The 17,112-nt window shown below is 40.6% G+C and overlaps 1 protein-coding gene across 1 annotated transcript in view; it reads right to left on the bottom strand.

Moving 5' to 3' along the window:
* Positions 1-4,670: 4,670 nt before the first annotated feature.
* Positions 4,671-17,112, bottom strand: part of KIAA1279 (KIAA1279 ortholog) — a 56,494-nt gene continuing 44,052 nt past the window's right edge. The window contains exons 6-7 of the mRNA XM_010852202.1: positions 10,374-10,489; positions 4,671-6,112 (exon numbers count right to left, since the gene is read on the bottom strand). Of these exons, the coding sequence (XP_010850504.1) occupies positions 5,237-6,112; positions 10,374-10,489 (992 nt within the window). The 3' untranslated portion in view covers positions 4,671-5,236. The remainder of the gene's footprint in view (positions 6,113-10,373; positions 10,490-17,112) is intronic.

Here is a 17,112-nt window from a genome sequence, read left to right as displayed (position 1 = left end):
CTAGATAGCATATTGAAAAGCAGAGACATTACTTTGCCAACAAAGGTCCATCTAGTCAAGGCTATGGTTTTTCCTGTGGTCATGTATGGATGTGAGAGTTGGACTGTGAAGAAAGCTGAGCACCAAAGAATTGATGCTTTTGAACTGTGGTGTTGGAGAAGACTCTTGAGAGTCCCTTGGACTGCAAGGAGATCCAACCAGTCCATTCTAAAGGAGATCAGTCCTGGGTGTTCTTTGGAAGGAATGATGCTAAAGCTGAAACTCCAGTACTTTGGCCACCTCATGCGAAGAGTTGACTCATTGGAAAAGACTCTGATGCTGGGAGGGATTGGGGGCAGGAGGAGAAGGGGACAACAACAGAGCATGAGATGGCTGGATGGCATCACCAACTCGATGGACATGAGTCTGAGTGAACTCCGGGAGTTGGTGATGGACAGGGAGGCCTGGCGTGCCGTGATTCATGGGGTCGTAAAGAGTCGGACACGACTGAGTGACTGAACTGAACTGAACTGACCACATCTTCTTTATCACTCCTCTATTGATGGACATTAAGGTTGTTGACATGTTCTGACTGTTGTGAACAGTGCTACTATGAACACAGGGATGCAAGTATCATTTTGAACTATAGTTTGTAGATACATGCCTGGGAGTGGGATTCTTGGACTATATGGTAATTCTATTTTTACTTTTCTGAGTGCCTTCATACTGTTTCTGATAGTGACAACTTATGTTCATTCTCACCAACAGTGTAGGAGGGGTCCCTTTTCCCATACCCTCCTACAGCATTTGTTATTTGTAACAAATGGCCAATGATGGCCATTCTGACTGCTGTGAAGTGGTACCTTATTGTAGTTTTGACTTGCATTTCTCTAATAATTAGTGATGCTGAGCATCTTTTCATGTGCCTGTGACTGACTGTGTCTCTTCTTTGAGAAATGTCTTTAGGTCTTCAGACCATTTATTGATTGTGTTGTTTTTTCTTGTTGTTGAGTTGTAAGAGCTGTTTGAATATTTGGGAGATAAAGTAGGGCAGCAGTCCTTAAGGTAGGGCCCAGGGAACCTCAGACTGGAGCATGATGTCCCATGAAACTATTTTCATGATAATATGACGTTACTTTGTTCACTCACACCGTCACAAGTGTACAGTGGGGTTTTCCAAAGGCTACATGACACGTTACATCACACCAATTATGAGAATCAACCTGTTTCTCATTCAGTCAGACATTATGTTTCAAAAATGTAAAGTATGTCACTTTTTCAAAAGTAAAGTTTTCCACTTTTTTCATAAAACTGTTTATATCCAGGGACTTCCCTGGTGGTCCAGTCGTTAATACTCGGCAATTCCACTGCACAAGCTCTGGGTTCGATCCCTGGTCAGGGAACTAAGATCCCACATACCACAGGATGCAGCCAAAAAAAAAAAAAATCCAATGATTTATTAACATTAAATTATTAAAGTTTCCCAAAATTAGATTTCAAATAGGGTAAACACAGAAAGATATAACCTTATAACCTACATAAAACAAAAGCTCTCTGGCATCTTCTGTTTTCAGTGCAAAGGGGCCTTGAGACAAACAAGTTCGAGAACTACTAATCCAGGGCAACAACAAACTCTCAGAGAACAGCTGTCTCTGGGACCCTGCGCTCAGGAAAGCAGTCTGTGAAACAGGTTCTGTGAGCAGTGCAGGCCAGGAAGCAGCCAGATTTTCTGCTGATAACTAAAGACAAAGTCTTAAAATATGAAAAGTCACTAGACAGCAAATAGTAAATAGCAAAGTATGTTGATGGTTACGAGGATAAAGACTGGTTTTAAGACCAGTGCCTGTTACAGTTGAATTTTACCTTTTAAAGTCAAGTTGAGTAACAGTTGAGAGGAGGAAAAGCTATCAGGGTTTAAGAGGCTGTGCCTTACAAATCATGTTCTAGAGTTTAGCACAACTAGCACACAAAAAGAGCTCAGTCAGTTAAGGAAACACCTGAATGACTATAAAAGGAAGTTATGACACTGAATAATGTTGAGAACAAAACGGCCATATCAAGAAAGGCTTATAACAGGGGGACTTGTTCTAGAGTCAGTTCTCAAGAGGGTTGAAGAAATGAGCGGCCCTGAGATGCAGAGCCGTCTCACATCCCCAGTCACCTCCCTCCCCTCTTTGCCTCCTCTTGATCCCTTCACTTTCAAGTCTGATTAAAGGAGGCCGTTAGCAATCATTCCCTCTCAAGTATCTTAATATCCTAAACAGAACTCTTTATTCTAACCCCACATCTCCCTCAGAGACATGTGTGTCTCCTGCACACTTCAGCCTAATACTGTTCTTAACTCCTTTCCCTCTCAGGCCTTCCACATAATCCTCTAGCATGTCCTGTGGTTCTACTTCCAAAGCACATTCTGAATCTATCCACTTCTCTCCATCCCTACTCGATCACCCTTGGATTAATCCTAATGGAATGTGGCTTGTCTCCCTGCTTCTCTTTTGGTGCTTCCCCCGTCTCCCTACCGGAGAAGGCAATGGCACCCCACTCCAGTACTCTTGCCTGGAAAATCCCATGGATGGAGGAGCCTGGTGGGCTGCAGTCCTCGGGGTCGCTAAGAGTCGGACACAACTGAGCGACTTCACTTTCACTTTTCACTTTACTGCACTGGAGAAGGAAATGGCACCCCACTCCAGTGTTCTTGCCTGGAGAATCCCAGGGACAGGGGAGCCTGGTGGGCTGCCGTCTATGGGGTCGCACAGAGTCGGACACGACTGACGCGACTTAGCAGCAGCAGCAGCCGTCTCCTTACAGTCTATTCTCCCCCCAGGACCCAGATCAGTTTTTCATTAATATGCCAATCAGATCATGTTCTCCCTTAAAAAAAAAAAAAAATCCACAAATGTTCCCACTAAGCCTATAATAAAATCCTAACTCCTTACCCTCATCTACAAAGTCCTCTCCCACACCTGCCCCACCCCATCTCACTCCCACATCCTCTGCTGCAGTCACACAGGCCTTTCCTATCTTCTCAAATTCAAAACTCCTTCCTAAATTCAGTCCAACCTGAGGGCCTCATATTCTCTGGAATACTCTCCCAAAGAACACTGATTTTGCTGCTCTCTTCAGTCAGTTCTGTTCAGTCGCTCAGTCTTGTCCAACTCTTTGCGACCCCATGGACTGCAGCACACCAGGCTTCCCAGTCCATCACCAACTGAGCTTGCTCAAACTCATGTCCATTGAGTCAGTGATGCCATCCAACCATCTCATCCTCTGTCGTCCCCTTCTCCTCCTGCCTTCAATCTTTCCCAGCATCAGGGTCTTTTCCAATGAGTCAGTTCTTCACATCAGGTGGCAAAGTACTGGAGCTTCAGCATCAGTCCTTCCAATGAATATTCAGGACTGATTTCCTTTAGGATTGACTGGTTTGATCTCCTTGCAGTCCAAGGGACTCTCAAGAGTCTTCTCTAACACCACATTTCAAAAGCATCAATTCTTTGGTGCTCAGCTTTCTTTATGGTCCAACTTTCACATCTGTATGTGACTACTAGAAAAACTACAGCTTTGACTAGATGGACCTTTGTCAGCAAAGTAATGTCTCTGCTTTTTAATATGCTTCCTGGTTTGTCATGGCTTTTCTTCCAAGGAGCAAGCGTCTTTGCATTTCATGGCTGCAGTCACCATCTGCAGTGATTCTGCCCTTTTAGCCCATTAAATTCTTATCTCAGTGTCACTTCCCACCTTTTCAGCAGCCTTTCAGGTCACTTTCACTAAACTAGCTCCACTTCCCATTAAATGTCAACCTAGCATTCTGGTTCCTTTTTAAAAAAATATTTATTTTATGTGGCTGTGCTGGTCTTAGCTGTGGCATGCAGGCTCTTTCAGTTGCAGCATACAGGATCTCTAGTTGCAGAGTGTGGGATCTAGTTCTCTGACCAGGGATCAAACCTGGGCCCTCTGAAGTGGCAGCAGGGAGTCTTAGCCACTGGGCCACTAGGAAGTCCCTCTGGTTTCTTTCTTAATAGCATTCATGACCTGAAATCTTCTTGCTTCTCTATTTACTTGCTCCATGAGAATAGGACCTTGTTGATCTTCATTATTGCATCCTCTAAGCTCAGAAAAACAAGAACAGTGCCTGACCCACAGTATTTAATAAGTATTAAATATTCAGTGAATCACACAATGCTGTTACATTCAAAGATCCACAGCCCCGCTCCCCTCCCGCTCCAGCAAACTGACCTCAAAGGAAAAGCAAGGTACTTACCACACATACATAAGCATCACAGAATCTTAGGCTTGGCTTCAGAACGCTTAGGACTAGGTTAACACAGTGCTATTCTCTGTATCAAATTTTACAACTGATCTTGAATTTTGCACTATCAGAAGAGGAGCTCCATTTCAATCCTGCATCTACTTAAAATAACATATATTAACAATGTTATTATGTACAGATCTTTTTTCAACAAGGCTTTAAGGTTCACCAATACACTAGGATCCTCTGAGAAACTGAAGCCAGTAGAACTTTTCTGGTACATGGCAGTATTTCAGTAAGGATACTCAGTAAGATTTTACGTGTTCTCTCTGTACAACATTACCAAAGAAATATTCTTCTCTGGCTTCAAATAAGGTAATACTTTTGAAGTATCAAAAATAAACCAATTCTTGCAAGAAGACAAAAGAATAAATGGAAGCTTTTGTTAGTGAAACAAGTCAATTTATTGTATTTCCAACAAGGCCTTTTTTTTCTCTATAATGAAACATACTACAATATTTTACAACATAACTTAGTTTTTTAATATCTCAGAAAGGAAACTTTTTTTTTTTTTTTAAGGAAAGTAAATATTTTGGGAAGAATAACTACAAGAAGTTACTTTTTCAATTTTAATACAGTAACAGTTTGCCCCCCAGGTATATTAGCCAGCATTTTTTTCCCTTAACAAATCCACCAAGTAAATATTAGCCAACAAAAAACCTACTTTTAGAAAATGAGGCAGAAAAGGCTTATATTTAAATAGGAAACGAGCAATCTAAAATACCAACCACATGTCACTTAACAAGGCAATGTATTTACATAATTAGGTATAAATTATTAATTATGCTGATTAAGGTCCTAGCAAAGACTCAATTGGGCTGACTTATCTCCAGGTCAAACAGCACTCACCTGGCTATTAAGTTAAACATCACAATGGAACTGGGTCTGTTTAACTAAGGGGGAAAAATCTCCTCATTATTGCACATCTTCTGTCATTAGAAACAAGGATAATTAAGTCAGGGCCATCTTGGTTCTGAATCTCTCCATTTTTGTTGGAAGAAGACTTACCATCTCTTTACTAAGCTCTAGCTCAACTTCTATTTCCTGGGCAGCTTCAGGGTGCTTCTCACAGTAATCAACAATAAATTTGTAATGTTCCAATGATGTTGCCAAATTTTCTAGCTCTTTCTTGGGATCTGCAGTGATGATTTTGCCATAGAGGCGGGCAACTCGAAACTTAGCTAACATGGCAGGGCGAAGAACATCTTCCCCTATATGCTCAGGAAAGACTTTATTTGGGTCTCTCAGAGAGTCTAAGAAGAGCTGATAGTACTTTAGTGCTGACTTATTCAGATTATTGATTTTTTTCACAATGTGTGAATCAGGATCCCTCAGCTTGTCAGCTATGGCAACCTTCAGATCCATCATATCATAGTAAGCATGTGCAATTTCAAACTGAATCTGTCTGTTGACCAACAGGTAATACTGTGGATTGAGGTCCACGATCAGGGGCTCTAGCATAGCTATTCTGCGTTTATGCATCTTGCACCGTCTCTCCATGTCAGTTTCAAAGAATGCAAGCACCTTAAACAGAGCGCTGTGGTCTTGGACAACTTCAATATGGTCAGTGACATAACCATCAATCTGAAAGAACTCTTTTGCCTCAAAGACATAGTGCTGACCCGTTAAGAAAAGCTCTCTGGCTTCTTCAAAATCTAAAGGTCTCAGATAGCTCACTTTCTCTTCCACTGCAGAGATGGCATCACACAGTTCACCGGTTCCAAACTGCACAGCTTTTTTCCTAACACTTTCTTCCTCATCTAGTTCTTTTTTCCTTAAAGCTCTAAGTTCAGATTGTTTATCAAGATCAAGCTCTCCTATGTTGTCCTGAAAGAAAAAAATAAATTATGGTTAAGGAAGACAGACACTGACTTGTCTCCTGCTGTCAGTACTAAAGCAAATTTAAGATCCCCTGGAGAAAGGAATGGCTACCCACTCCAGTGTTCTTGCCTGGAGAAATCCATGGGCAGAGGAGCCTGGCAGGCTACAGTCCAGGGGGTTGCAAAGAGTCGGACAAAACTGAGCAACTAACACACAAGAGTAAAGACAAGAAAACCCTCTTACTTCCCAATCTGGTGGAGGGAGGTATTATAATCACATCTTTTAGACACGCAGTTGTGTCCAGCTCTTTGTCACCATATGGACTGTAGCCTGCTAGGCTCCTCTGTCCATGAGATTTCCCAGGCAAGATTATTGGAGTGGGTTGCCATTCCCTTTTCCAGGAGACCTTCTCAACCCAGGGATCCAACCTAGATCTCCCACATTGCAGGCAGATTCTTTATCACCTGAGCCACCAGGGAAGCCCACATCTTTTTAAAACTCCTAGTTTTTTTTAATATGTATCTATTTTTTTTTTATTTGATCCAGCTCTTAACTGTGGCATGTGGGATTTTTTAGTTTGTGGCAAGCAAATTCTTACTTGCAGGCATTCAGGATCTAGTTCCCTGACCCAGGGATAGAACCCAGGCCTCCTGAATTGGGAGCGTGGAGTCTTAGCCACTGGACCACCAGGAAATCCTGACTTCTTTCTAGTTATATTCCAAGTAATTAAAAATGAAAGGAACTAGGAAAAAAGTAAATAACACAACTAAACTGTTTATTACCTTCCTCTTTGGGGAACTAACTCATTTATAGTTACTCCTTCAGATAACACAAATGCATATGAAAACGGTAAGAGTAAGAAATATTACATGCATGTAACACATTGTTAGTATTGATATTTTAACATTACAGTAAGGCTGAAATCTGTCTTAAAAATATTGCAAAGAAATTCCATTAATAGCATGATGTTTATGCTAAGTTATTTAATAAAATATACTACAGAGAAATGCTCTAGGTCTCTCAAAGATACTAAAATAAAGACAGTGTTAAATCTACCATCATAGTTAAAGTTATCTCCCCTACCTCCTGGGGCAAAAAAAAAAAAGAGGAAGGAACTAAGATGGTTGAAAAATAGTCAGTTCATTCTCTTCTTCCTGGACGATAAAATTAAACATCAGATAACCAGTGGTCAGCCCCAAAGCCAGCTCTTCTCTTCATTTGAAAAGTCTTCTCTCTAGATCTGCATTGTTCAGAACAGAGTCATGTGCTGCGCGTGGATGACTACTGAGCATTTGAAATGTCCAAACTGAGATGTGATCAGTGTAAAATAATATACACCCAATTTCCAAGACTTAGTACAAATTATAAATAGTGCAACAACTTTTTAGTATTAATGACAAATAGAAATGAATATTTCTTTATATATTCTAGGTGGAAGGAATACAAGTTAAAATTAATTTCACCTGCTTTTTTCTTTGTCTAATGTAACCATTTCCCAGGTGGTGCTAGTGGTAAAGAACCCACTTGCCAATGCAGGAGACATAAGAGACATGGGTTCGATCCCTGGGTCGGGAAGATGCCCTGGAGGAGGGCATGGCAACCTACTCCAGTATTCTTACCTGTAGAATCCCAAGGACAGAGGAGCCTGGCAGGCTACAGTTCATGGGGTCACAAAGAGTTGGACACGACTAAAGCGACTTAGCACTGAGCACAGTGTAGCCACTGGAAAACTTAAAGTGACATATGTAGCTGGTTTTCTATTTCTGTTGCTCAGCACAGCTCTACACAGGTGTCTCCATCTGTGCCCATGGTTGCCATCCACAGGAGGAGCACCCACAAATCTTCAGGTACTCCGGGCTCTTATTAGGCTCCAGACCCATAACTAAAGCACCTCACACACCTCCTGCTCCTCTCAGGAGACTAGGACCCCTCATCCTCAATATGTCCACAATGGAACTCTCCCTCTTCCGCAAACAGGTTCCTATTCTACTCTTATTTTAGTGAAGGTCACTCCCTCGATCTGGACAGCCAGCCGATGCGGGAGAATCATCCTTGATGTCTCTCTCCTCTCTTAGCCCACACTTCGTGTCTATCATCAAATCCTTTCTGTCTTGCCCCCTAAATAACCTCTTGCACCCACTCTTTCCCACCATCTCTTCTGCCACCATCCTAGTCCAAGCTCCCTTCACATCTCACCCACACTGTTCCAGTGACCTAAGTAATCTTCCTCGTCCACACCTGCCTTCCCTCAATCCTCCATTCTGCCACCTAAGTGATCAGTCCAAACCCTCCCGCCCCCCACCAAGGCTTCCAGTTATGGAAGGCCCAGCATGTTCCAGCCCTTTTCTAACTCGGCCTTCTATCACACATGCTCTCTCTGCTCCAGCCTCACAGGCCTTGCTCCATCATTTCCACCACCATGCTCCCTACACCTCAGAACTTTTCAACATGCTGCTTCAGCTCCTTGGAATGCTGTGCTTTTTCTCCAGTCTAGAAATTCCTACGCATTCCCAGAGCTTCCTTCGGATGTTACTTCCTCCCATTGTGACTTTTTTATATCTTGTGTCTCTCCTTTGTGGAACTTACTGAAGTTGCACTTCTGTATGACGTAAAAAACCAGGTCTATTTTTGTTCATCATAGTACAATGACTACTATAAACCTGTCAGAAATAAATACCTAAATTTGTTTATGTTATTAAACTTGAATTAAAGAAGGCTTTTCAGATAAGCAGATGACCAAAGGATGAAGCTAAGGTAACAGCCAGATTAAAGGAAATCTGAGTAATTTAGTGGTGTGGTCACTGTGTGAGTTTAAAACAAGCAGGTGGTAAATTCCAGTGCCCAGTCTGGAACGCACAGACTAAAGGAACGGCAAGCGTAAGCCACAGGGTGCTCTGCTCGACATGGTCACTTCAAATGTAGGCCCAAGCCTCTAAATCGTGTTTACTTACCTGCTTCCTGGCAGTGTCTTTATTTACACACTTTCTAGACTGCTTTCCGAGCAGAAGAATGCTGACAGATTTTCCAGGCTGCAGTTTCTCTAGACGTAAAACTCCCTAGTTCTTCTCCCCACACCCTTCCTTTTCCAAATATGCCTCATCTTTGCACTACCTCCAAAGTGCTCTCACCTTTGAAACACTCCTGCTTCTGGGGTTTTGTGGTTTGTTTGCTTTTATTTTGTATAGTAGTTTCACAAGGTTCTATATTTACTAGTAAAACAGTTACACTTTAATGCATGTAAACAGAAGAGAGGCCTGACAACTCCTCCAGGAAAGTCTCCTGGAGAATATGCATCCAAATGATTTATTTTCCTCTGTAGTGTTAGTCTCTCAGCTGTGTCTGACTCTTTGTGACCCCAGGGACTGTAGCCCTCCAGGCTTCTCTGTCCATGGAATTCTCTAGACAAGAATACTAGAATGGGTTGCCATTCCCTTCTCCAGGGGAATCTTCCTGACCCAGGGATAGAATCTGGGTCTTCTGCATTGCAAGCAGATTCTTTACCATCTGAGCCACCAGAGCTCTGATTTGGAACTAGAATCCATTAAGTATGGATTAGTAATAATGGTATCAACAATGATAGTTAACACTGATTGAGGACTTAGTTACCTCTTTCTGAGCCCTTTATACATATTTAACTCACAGGAACACTATTAAGTAATATTATTATCTCCATCTTACTTGTGAGGAAACTGAGACACAGAGAAGTTAACTGCCATGGAGACACAGCCACAGACTAACAGGGCTGTTTCCAGATACATTCATACTTAGATTTTTATCAATATATATATGTACTGTCTGAAGTATATAAAGATTAGTAAGATTTCCTGCCATCAGGTTGCTTCCAGTCTAAGAAGAGGTAAAGGAATAAGATAAGAATATGAATAAGAATAATACAAAGTCAAGTGACTTAGGGAGGGTTCTTGAGGGAGAAGAGATCTGTAGGCTTTAAGAATCGTATATACATTCAATAGTTTTTGAGCACCTGTTATGTCTAGAAATTGGTACATAGTATGAATATGATGAAGACTCCCCTCTGATGGGGCTTATGCTCTATCCAATGGCAAGTCTTGAAGGAAGAGGTGCTGTTTGAGACAGCCTTAATGGATGAGTAAGATTTGGATAGGCTGAGACAGGGAAAGCAAGAAACAAGCTTTCTGCATGCCACGAATAATACACATGCAGTGAGCCAATGAGCATACTTCCCATTTTAAGCTTTTACTTACATCCTACTGTTTAAGACAGAAAAGATCACTTTTGACTGTATTACCTGCATGGAAAGTTGGGCATTCTGCATGAGAGTCAAACAGTACTTGATCCAGCATCTTGCTATTTCCCCTTTTCTTTGGTGATAAAGCTCTGGCACATCTCCTTCAGCTTCCGTAGCTAAAAGGTACAACGTGACTTGTGTAAGCCAATGGTCACAACTGTAATTTTCATTGTGTATGCCATTCTTCTTTATATCACTCTTGATTATAAAAATAACAAGTCCTAACGGAAGCAGTGGGAAGAAACTCACCCAAAATTCCTACCACCCAGAGGTTCTTTCTAGTTTTTTTTCTTTTGTATTACCTACAGGTAGAAACTAAGGTCACCACATATATTAAATTTTGAGTACAAGCACCTCAGATATTGCTGGATTGGTTCCAAATCACCGCAGTAAAATGAGTCTCATGAATTTTTGGTTTTCTGTGGCTTATAAAAGTTAAGGTTTGCACTATGGTCTAGTCTATTAAGTGTGCAATAGCATTGTCTTAACAATGTACACATTCTCATTAAAAAATACTTTATTGCTAAAAAAAATGCTAAACATCATTTAAGGCTTCAGAGTCATAATCTTTTTTTTTTGGTTAGAGGGTCTTGCCTCATTGCTGAGGGCTGCTGACTGATCAGGGTGCTGGTTACTGAAGGCTGAGGTAGGGAGGCTGTGGCCATTCCTTAAAATAAGACAACAGAGAAGTTTGCTGCATGATGGACTCTTTCTTTCAGGAACAATGTCTTCTGTAGAATGCAATGCTATTTGATAGCATTTTACCCACAGTAGAACTTCTCTCAAAATTAGTCAATCCTCTCAAACCCTGCCACTACTTTATCAAGTTTATGTAATATTCTAACTCCTCTGTTGTCATTTCAACAATTTCCACAGTATCTTCACCTGGAGTAGATACCATCTCAAGAAACCACTTTCTTTGCTCATCCCTAAGAATCAAGTCCTCAGCTGTCAAAATTTAGCATGAGATTGTAGCAACTCAGACAAACCTTCAGGTTCAACATTTTTAAAATATTTATTTACCTATTTATTCAGCTGCACTGGGTCTCAGTCGTGACGGACGAGAGCTCTGGTTGTGGCATGTGGAATCTAATTACCTGAAAAGGGACCAAATGTCGGTCCCTTGCTTTGAGAGCTATTAGCCACTGGACTACCAGGGAAGTCCCCTAGGTTCAACTTTTCATTTTAGTTCTCATGCTATTTCTACTATATCTGCAGTTACTTCCTCCACTACAGTCTTGCAGCCCTCAAAATCATCCCTGAGGGTCTGGTCAACTTATTCCAAACTGCTGTTAATGTTGATATTTTGACCTCTTCCCATGAATTACAAATCTTCTTAATGACATCTAGAATGGTGAATCCTTTCCAGCAGATTTTCAATTTACTTTACCCAGATATATCAGAGGAGTCACATCTACGGCAGTGATAGCCTCATGATTTTTTTCTTCAAATAATAAGACTTGAAAGTCGAAATGACTCCTTGATCTATGGGTTACAGAATGAATGTTGTGTTAGCAAACAACATTAATCGTAAGTACATCTCCGTAAGAGCTCTTGGATGACCCAGGTACACTGTCAAGGAGCTATAATACTTTGAAAGGAATTTTTTTTTTTGGAACAGTAAGTCTCAGCGATGAGCTTAAAATTTCCAGGAAACCATGTGTTGTCATCCAGGTTTTGTTGCTCTATTTACAGAGCACAGGTAGCATGACTGGCATAAAGCATAATCAGCATAATTTTTAAGGACCCTAGGATTTTCAGAATGGTAAAATCACCAGCTGCACTAGCCCCTAACAAGAGTCAGCAGCTTGTCCTTTGAAGCCAGGCACTGACTTCTCCCCAGCTATGAAAAGTCCTAGATGGCCTCTTCTTCCAACAGAAGGCTGTTGCGGCCATACTGAAAGTCTGTGTAGTGTAGCCACCTTCATTAACGATCTTAGCTGGATCTTCTGGGTAACTCGCTACTTCACCTTGCCCTTTTATGTTATGGAGACGGCTTCCTTCTGTAAATCTCAACTTCAAACTTTTCTTCTGCAGCTTCCTCACCCCTCTCAGCCTCCACAGAATTGAAGAAAATTAGGGCCCTGCTCTGGATTAGCCTTTGGCTTAGAGGAATGTTGTGGCTGGTTTGATCTTCTATCCAGACCACTAAAACTTTCTCCATTATCAGCAGTAAGGCTGTTTTGCTTTCTTATCATTTGTGTGTTCACTGGAGTAGCACTTCTAACGTCCTTCAGCAACTTTTTCTTTGCATTCATAACTTGGCTAACTTGCACAAGAGGGAGTATCTTCTGGCCCATTTTTACATGCATTCCTCACTAAGTTTAATCATTTCTAGCTTTTAGCTTAAAGTGTGAGATGTGCAACTCTTCCTTTTACTTCAAGGTCACGGTAGGGTTATTAACTGATCTAATTTTGATAATGCTGTGTCTTCAGGAAATAGAGAGGCCCAAGGAGAGGGAGGGCAACACAAGGCAACAGCCAGTCAGTGGAGCAGTCAGAACACGTTTACCAACTAACGTTACCATCTTATATGGACACAGTCAGTGGCACCCAAAACAATTTCAACAGTGAAAGATCACTGATCACAGGCCATCATAACAAATAATGATGAAAAAGTGTGAAATATAGGCATTACCAAAGTGTGATAAAGACATGAATTGAGAAAATGCTCTTAGAAAAACAGTATTAAAAAAAAAAGAAGAAAAACAGTATTGATCAATTGCTCCAGAGTTGCCACAAAACATTTTTTTTTTTTTTAATTCAGTGAAATGTAATAAAATGAGGGCTTCCCTGATGGCTCAGATGGTAAAGAATCTGCTCCCAATGCGGGAGACCCAGGTTCGATCCCTGGATCAGGAAGATCCCTGGAGCAGGGAATGGCAACCCAAACTCTTGCCTGGAGAATTCCATGGACAGAAGAGCCTGGTGGGTTACAGTCTATGGGGTCACAAAGAGTCGGACATGACTGAGCGACTAACACAACATACTTATCACTATCAACTCTTTAACGTCATTTTTAAGTCCAGCATCATGGACAATGTATAGAAATATATTTCTATACTTCAGTCATTCTTCTAATACTGGCCATTGTTTCCAATTCCTCTTTACAAACAACTCTAAACAGGAAGATCTCTGTACATAGATTTGTCTGGATTTTCAATTATTTCCTTAAGATAGATTCCTAGATGTGAAATTTACTGGGTCAGAGTTTACACCATTTAAAATGTTCTTGATACACACGCCAAATTATTTTCAACAAATACTCTAACAACATATAAGGCTGCTCAATAAAGTCATTTTAAAAACACTGAACACAGCCAATGTTTTAGCTTTCTACTTTGAAGAGTAAAAACAAAGCCTCTCACTGGAGGTTTAGTTCTCATTAACTATTTATATTTGTGGACAAATAACCTTTTAGACTTCAACCAATCTATGATTAATTGAATGTAATAAGAGAAAAAAAATTAATTTTATAATGTATACTCCTCTAACTCAGCCTCTGTATTCTTCTGATCCTTAATGATACAGTTACTTTATTATAAAACTTGTTAGGTGACCAACACAGTTTTTAGACTGAGATAACTGACGTATTATATTAGTTACAGGTGTACAACATAATGGGATGAGACCTTTTAAGACCTACTCTGTTAGCAAATTTCAAATATGCCATCAATACACTGTAACACACTATGCTGTACCTTACATCCCCACGACTTATAAATTTTATGACGCCCTTCACATTCACCCACACCCACCTCTGGCAACCACCAATGTGTTCTCTGTACCTAGGAATTGTGTTTTCTTGGATTCCACATAGAAGTGAAATCATATAGTGTGTGCCATTCTCTGATTTCACTTAGTATGATGCCCTAAGGTCCATTCATGTTGTCAAAAATGGCAAGATTTGTTTTCTTCTTTTTCTCTATCTTTCCACATACCATTGTAATAGCTAAGATTTACTTTTCACTTTTCAAAAAACCATTTTCATCCCTAGTAAGAATATACACTTTAGGTATTTTAAGTATCTTGTTAGAAACCAACACCCATTATCATGATGTTCAGCCTGTTGTACAGAACAAGTTTGGGAAAACTTTTTCCCAAACACTGTAGGTTTGATTTTTATCTGTCCTGAGCCTTTGCAAGGTTGCAGAGCCCCCCAACCAATTTCAGAGAGCAGAGATCGGGACAGCAGCTCTACCTGGGGAGAAGCAAGTTGCTCATCTCCCAGCAGTGATAAGTCACTGATCAGCTGGATCATGTCCTTCATATGAATGTTTGGTTCTGTAGAAAAGGCGATTTTTAATCCCAACAGTAAAACTTTTCTACCTAGATTCTAAGGAAACAATATACAGCTGATTCTCATCATTCATGGTAGTTATGTTCTATAAAGTCACTGTGAATAATAAATTAGGGAACGCTAAAATACCACACCTAGGGGAAACAAAGAGTTAGGTTCTAATGAGCTTCTGGACACACTATTTTCATCAAGTGATCAATATATAACATTTTACATGCATTTCTGTTTAAAGACGCCTTGTTTCATGTCTAACTACTGACTCTAACAATGAACTCGTGGCCAACAGCACTGTCGCCTGTGCCTGAATGAAGCTTGTCTAACACTGCATTTTCTCCAGAAGGTGCTTCACAGCCTTCATGTGCTTACAAACACTAGATAACCACCTCAGCACTACAGCTGGGGGCCATTTTAAACAACAAAATGCAGAACAATCTAAAAAGTGTGGAACTAAATAGACCACAAAAAGTATACTTGCTTATAGTATGAGGGCTTGAAATGAGAAGGCATAGCATTACCTTGATCAACCTCAAATGGTAATGTGCACCTCAGGTGTCTTAAACCCTCTGGCTCTCTGCAAATGACCACAGAAGTGCCTCAAGTAATAATCTTGGGGTTATAAGTACATTGTAGCAAGTAGGCAAATTCAAAGATATGAAGCCCTTGATCTTTCCTTTTTAGACATAGTTTATGGATTATAGCTTATGGATATGAGTAAGTGACCTCCTTAAGGTCTGGAACCAAAAGTAACTGGACTGATACCATACTAAAATGTGCTCAGAGGTCCTACGTGGGCATATTACTGTTTTTTTGTTTTTTTTTTTAATATTATAGTTAATTACGGAGAAGGCAATGGCACCCCACTCCAGTACTCTTGCCTGGAAAATCCCATGGGCGGAGGAGCCTGGTGGGCTGCAGTCCATGGGGTCGCGAAGAGTTGGACACGACTGAGCGACTTCACTTTCACTTTTCACTTTCATGCATTGGAGAAGGAAATGGCAACCCACTCCAGTGTTCTTGCTGGAGAATCCCAGGGACGGGGGAGCCTGGTGGGCTGCTGTCTATGTGGTCGCACAGAGTCTGACACCACTGAAGTGACTTAGCAGTAGCAGCAGCATAATTAACAATGTTGTGTTAGTGTACAGCAGAGTAACTCAGTTATACATATACATGTATCATTTTTCAAATTCTTTTTCCATTTAGGTTATTACAGCATATTGAGCAGAGTTCCCTATGCTATACAGGAGGTCCTTTCACGTAATCTATTTTAAATACAACAGTGTGTACATGTCAATCCCAAATTCCCAATCTAACCGTTCTCCCAATTTTCCCGCCTGGTAACCATGAATTTATTCTCCAAATTGGGGAGTTTGTTTCTCATTTGTAAAGAAGTTCATTTGTATCATCTTTTTTAGATTCCACTTAAAAGTGGTATCATATGGTATTTGTTTTTTCCTGTCTGCACTTAGTATGATAATCTCCAGGTCCATCCATGCTGCTACAAACAGCACTACTCCATTCTGTTTAATGGCTGAGTAATATTTCATTGAAAAGACAACCCAAAGAATGGGAGAAAATATTTGTAAATGATGTGATGGACAATGGATTAATCTCCAAAATTTAAAAATAGCTCACATGGTTCAACAGCAAAACAACCTAATCAAAAATGGGCAGAAGACCTGAACAGACATTTCCCCAAAGACATTTAGATAGCCAAGAGGCACATGAAAAAGTGCTCAACATTGCTACTTATTAGAGAAATGAGGTATCACCCCACACCAGTCAGAATGGCCATCATCAAAAAGTCTACTAATAATAAATGCTGGAGAGGGTGTAGAGAAAAGGGAACTCTCCCACATTGTTGGCAGGAATGTAATTTGGTGCAGCCACTATGGAGAGCAGTATGGAAGGTCCTTAAGAAACTAAAAACAGATGAACTACCATACGATCTAGTAATCCCACTCCTGGGCATATATCTGGAGAAAACCACGGTTCAGGAGGATGCATGCACCTCCGTGTTCACTGCAGCACCGTTGACAGCAGCCAAGTCATAGAAACAACCTAAATGTCCACTGACAGATTAACTAAAGAAGGTGTGACACATATATACACAGTGGAATATTACTTGGCCATTAAAAAGACACTGCTATATTTACAATAGGTTACCTACAAGGCCCTACTGTAGAGCACATGGAACTTTGCTGTTTTCCTGAAACATAACACTGTTAACTAACTATACTCCAATATAAAATAAAATTTTTAAATAATTCTAGAAAGTTCCAAAAGCAAAACTTGAATTTGCCACATGTTGTCCATTACTTATATAGCATTTACACTGTATTTAGTACTGTAAATTCTCTAGAGATGATTTAATATATACAAGAGAGGATGTGTATTGGTTATATGCATTATGACTGGAGCATCCACAGGTGTTTGCTATCT

The sequence above is a fragment of the Bison bison genome, unplaced genomic scaffold, assembly GCF_000754665.1.
Source record: "Bison bison bison isolate TAMUID 2011002044 unplaced genomic scaffold, Bison_UMD1.0 scf7180017864309, whole genome shotgun sequence".
Lineage (NCBI taxonomy): Eukaryota > Metazoa > Chordata > Mammalia > Artiodactyla > Bovidae > Bison > Bison bison.
Note: the sequence above shows the minus strand (reverse complement) of the source record. Positions and strands in the feature narration are given on the sequence as shown.